General features: G+C 39.2%; 1 protein-coding gene across 3 annotated transcripts in view; it reads right to left on the bottom strand.

The window, feature by feature from the left end:
* AGO3 (argonaute RISC catalytic component 3) overlaps nucleotides 1-5,300 on the bottom strand; it is a 133,978-nt gene that overhangs the window by 14,480 nt on the left and 114,198 nt on the right. For all 3 annotated transcript variants that reach the window (XM_011955330.1, XM_011955329.1, XM_011955331.1), the window contains 3 exons: nucleotides 3,349-3,543; nucleotides 2,884-3,018; nucleotides 1,059-1,160 (listed from right to left, as the gene is read on the bottom strand). In XM_011955330.1, coding sequence (XP_011810720.1) covers nucleotides 1,059-1,160; nucleotides 2,884-3,018; nucleotides 3,349-3,543 — 432 coding nt within the window. The remainder of the gene's footprint in view (nucleotides 1-1,058; nucleotides 1,161-2,883; nucleotides 3,019-3,348; nucleotides 3,544-5,300) is intronic.

Genomic DNA, 5,300 nt, shown 5'->3' on the forward strand with positions numbered 1-5,300 from the left:
GTTCGCCAGGATGGTCTCGATCTCCTGACCTTGTGATCCGCCCGTCTCGGCCTCCCAAAGTGCTGGGATTATAGGCTTGAGCCACCGCGCCCGGCCTAAAAATGTTTATTATACCCACCTCCACCGCCTTATCCCAACACGCTGAAAATCATTAACTGTAACTCTAGGTTTACAAGGCTAGCAAATCAGAAACTATTTTACTGGCCTTGCTTTCTTGCCCAGGCTGGAGTACTGTGGTACCATCTCGGCTCACTGCAACCTCCACCTCCCGGGTTTAAGCAATTCTCCTGCCTCAGCCTCCCAACTAGCTGGGATGACAGATGTGTGCCACCACGCCCGGCTAAGTTTTGTATTTTTAGTAGAGACGGGGTTTCACCGTGTTAGCCAGGATGGTCTCGATCTCCTGACCTCGTGATCCGCCGAGACGGGGTTTCTCTATGTTGCCCAGGGTGGTCTCAAACTCCTGAACTCAAGCATCTGCCCATCTCAGCCTCCCAAAGTGTGGGAATTGTAGGTGTGAGCCACCATGCCCAGCCCAATTACACTCTTTCACATGCTTAATACCTACTAGTACATTTTAAAGTTTTCTATAAAATGTTAGCATTAGCTGAGTGTGGAGGCCTATTGTCCCAACTACTTGGGAGGCTGAGGTGGGAGGACTGTTTGAGCCCAAGAGTTCTAGTCTAGCCTGAGCAAAATAGTACTTTCTCTCCTTTCTTTCTCTCTCTCTCTTTTTTTTTAAAGACGCATATGCTAAAGGAACAATCAGGTACTTTCACTTTTTTTTTTTAACATTTTAGGTAAATTAAGGGCCTGTTTCAGGGAGATTCATTCTATTAAACTACTTATATTCTGATATTTTTATAAAAATAAGTTCCTAAGCCCCTTTCAAGGTAAGGAAAGGGAAGACATTTGTTTACTGAAAGTTTCATCTAATTTCATGTGGAAACAATTTGGAATGCAATGAATATTTCTTTATCCTTTTTCTGAGATTTAAAAAATACATGTAAGAATGACAGTTCTTGAATTAAAATATTTTACCCAAAGTGTAGGCTTACCTGTATTCCAGCATGGCTACAGAGGTAAAAATCAAATTCATATGGGTGTGTAATGTCTGTATCAACTGTTGTTCCAGCTGGGATATTGCCACTTCTTCCAACCTAGATTTGTTTGGTTAAAGTTTAAACAAACAAGAAAAAGGTAAAAATGTATCTGAAAGCACTTTAAAAAATGTATGAATACATAGGCTGATCCTACATTTCACTACTTTCACCTTGAAATATGACTTAAGCAGTCATTCGGAGCAGACTTTACGCAGGTCCTAGTTCCTATTCTTAAATGTTGCTGAAAGTGAGCGCTGGTACACAAGGCCTAATATAGTCTCTACTACTGCTTAGCTGATAGTTGACCCCACTATGGGTGGAAGACACTAAAAAAAATTTTTTTTAAATTAACTTAAAGTGCTCTAGTTTGTGGTACCTGTGCATAGTAGGCATTCTTGAACGTGTGATTTATGAAGATCAGCATTTACCTTGGAGAAAACTAGATGTTTAGAGAGACAGAATGCTGACAGCATCAACAACAGTCACACCATTTGTTAACCATTTATGGGTCAGGCACTTTAAACACATTATTTCTAAATCCTGATAACAATCCTGCAAGTTAGGGATTATTTCTATTTGTTTAGGGAAATAAAGGCTCAGGAATACAAAATAATTTGCTCAATAGCACACAATAAAGGGCAGAACTGGGATTCAAACAATGAAATAATTGCAAAGGCCTTATTCCTTTTATTTCATACTATCAGTTTCAACATCTTGTAAGAGAACAGACATCATGATTTTCTCTGAGTGGATATAATATAACTGAAATGACTCAAAATTCTGATGATGCAAGCTTATAAAACACTTAAAAATGTTTATTTATTTATTTATTTATTTTTGAGACAGAGTCTCACTCTGTCGCCCGGGCTGGAGTGCAGTGGCCGGATCTCAGCTCTGCCTGCCACCTCGCCTGGCTAGTTTTTTGTATTTTTTAGTAGAGATGGGGTTTCACCGTGTTCGCCAGGATGGTCTCGATCTCCTGACCTTGTGATCCGCCCGTCTCGGCCTCCCAAAGTGCTGGGATTATAGGCTTGAGCCACCGCGCCCGGCCTAAAAATGTTTATTATACCCACCTCCACCGCCTTATCCCAACACGCTGAAAATCATTAACTGTAACTCTAGGTTTACAAGGCTAGCAAATCAGAAACTATTTTACTGGCCTTGCTTTCTTGCCCAGGCTGGAGTACTGTGGTACCATCTCGGCTCACTGCAACCTCCACCTCCCGGGTTTAAGCAATTCTCCTGCCTCAGCCTCCCAACTAGCTGGGATTACAGATGTGTGCCACCACGCCCGGCTAAGTTTTGTATTTTTAGTAGAGACAGGGTTTCACCGTGCTGGCCAGGCTGGTCTTGAACTCCCAACCTCAAGTGATCCGCCTGCCTTGGCCTCCCAAGGTGCTGGAATTACAGGTGTGAGCCACTGTGCCTCGCCTGAATTTCCACTTTTTAAAAAAACTAATTTGCATCAGATATTTTAAAAAGACAATGTACCTTTTTTTCTCAAGATTTTAGGAAAATATGAATAGAAAAATAATTTTAAAACTATGAATTTCTTCACAACAAAAAAGTAGAATGAGATTTTGAACATTTGGAGTGTGACTAGAAATTCTAGAAAGTTAAAAAAATCTATTTTGATGCTTCTATACTCATAATGTAATTGTTGAAATTTGCTACTGTATATTGGAAACCCTGCTGTTGGCAGAGGGCCCTTGTTGAATGTTCTATGAACTATGTTGGATAAGCTTGGTTTACAATAGTATTACAACAGAGGTGAGATTACCCTTTCTGTCCTATCAGCACAAAATAATCGAGTGTGGTGTCTCTTCTGAACTACAATGTAGGTTATTCCAGGTTGATAGTCTTTCTCCAAACTGATGCAGGCTTCTCGAATTGCCAGTAGTTCATAATATAATACCTAGAGAATATGAAATGGAAAGATTCAATATAGTCAGCTATTTGTTTTTATATACTTCAAAGAAGGATAATGATTTAATCTCAGGATTCCTTAATTTCATCGCTCTAAAGCTAATATGCTTCTTGATTCCATTTTAATAATTATCAGAACATAGTCTTAGCAAGTAAGGCATACACATTCGTAGCGAACATTTTCAAAAAGACGATCTAAGAAAACACCAAGTTTTGACTTGGGGAACTCTAAAAAGGTTTTTAACTCTAGAACTAGACACCATATTATAAACACAATATCTGATTTCACCACAGTCTGATGAGATTCTAGGTAACCAACCTGCCTAAACTGCCCCTCTGAAACACCATCCCGATAAAAGATGATACGAGTAGGCTTGAACCGAGTTGACTTATAAAATTGAATAAGAAGTTCCCGGACCATGGAGGCCAAGTCCTGGATGATCTCCTGTCGGGGTCTCTGAACTCTTACTGTGGCACAGTATCTGCTTGGGTGGGCATCCATACTACCTACAACCTAGGTTAGAAAAAGTAAAAATAAATAAATAAATAAAAATAAATGATAATCAAAATTACATGAACTCATTTACATTTTTATTTTATTGTAACCTTACCGTTTATCACTGTTTACTTTGAAAGTAATCAAAAATAGTAATTCTGAGTTGGGTATGATGGCATGTGCCTGTAGTTCCAGCTACTCAGGAAGCTGAGGCAGGAGGATCACTTGTACCCAGGAATTTGAGGCCAGCCTGGGCAAAAGAGCAAGACCCCATCTCTCTCTCTCTCTTTTTTTTTTTTTTTTGAGACGCAGTCTTGCTCTGTCACCAGCCCGGAGTGCAGTGGTGCGATTTCGGCTCACTGCAACCTCCACCTCCTGGGTTCAAGCGATTCTCCTGCCTCAGCCTCCAGAGTAGCTAGGACTACAGGTGTGCATCACCACGCCCAGCTAATTTTTGTATTTTTAGTAGAGACGAGGTTTCACCATGTTGGCCAGGATGTCTCAATATCTTGACCTCATGATCCGCCTGCCTTGGCCTCCCAAAGTGCTGGGATTACAGGTGTGAGCCACTGCGCCCAGCCTACCCCATCTTTTCAAAAAATTAAAAAGAATAGTACTTCCCATTGAAGAACAGAATAAAACACCTAGTATAGGGTAAAAAACTATTTTTCCTATAACTAGGCTGAACTATACATTTAACAACTAGATTCTTTGTGTTGTTGGTAGACTTAAAGATCAGTGAGGAAAGAAAAAGACAAAAAGATGTGTATAACAGAATAAGAGAAAGGAAATAAGCAAAAACAAGGACCAATTCAAACCACTGATTTTTCTTCCTATCTCTTCCACTTTAGCAACCTATCTCAGAAGCCATACTTAAGACTTTAGCTTCATCTTAGAACTGTTACGCTTCATACATTTTAAAATCAGAATTTTCCCTCTCGGCCTGAATCTATACAGTCTTATTGAGCTGTATTTGTTTTCTGTATCTGGTCCTCAGAGAAGTTAATCTTGGTTTTGAAACCAGCTATATTAATTTTCTCTTTCTGTGTCTAATATTGTTATGTCTTTGGAGAAGAGACCTCAAAGCATCAACTTATAACATTATTCTGATCAGAGCCTAGAGCTGGTCACTGCCTCCAGACTCTCTTTCTTCCAGTTAACCTATACCAAAGTCATGCTTCAAAAATGGAACTTTGACCATTTCTTTCCCTTGAAAGGTATCTTGCTACTAAGAATAAATCCAGACCCCTCAGATGGCACAAAATGCCTCACAAAAGCTTCCTAGCCTCGTAGCCTGCAGTATACTATGTTCCAATTCCTTATATTTCTCAACATTCCCAAAACACACCAGGTTCTTGCAACTTAAATGTTGTTACTTCGTTATCGTGATAACACCTATTATACTATGTGGCATTCATTAGTTACATTAGTTTCTCACACTACTCTCTAAGTTCTTGGGGATAGAAGCCACATACCGAAAAAGAATCAACCAATAAATTCTATTTACAAGATTTCTGACAACCATAAAAGAAAGTGGGTATTTGGTAGAAATGGATTTAGTAGAAAAAGACAATGACTACCAGAAGTCCAAAGGAATTAAAATATGCTTAAACCTTTTGGAAAATGACCCAAAGTAGCAAAGCCAAGGAAGTCTTTTGAGTTCCTTTCTTTATCATTTTATCATCTATAAGAACACTTTAATGAATGTTAGAGATGACTCAATACAATCACTGAACATTTAAAGAAAATAATTCATGAATAACATTAAAAATACA

This window comes from Colobus angolensis, unplaced genomic scaffold (genome assembly GCF_000951035.1).
Source record: "Colobus angolensis palliatus isolate OR3802 unplaced genomic scaffold, Cang.pa_1.0 Scaffold4, whole genome shotgun sequence".
Lineage (NCBI taxonomy): Eukaryota > Metazoa > Chordata > Mammalia > Primates > Cercopithecidae > Colobus > Colobus angolensis.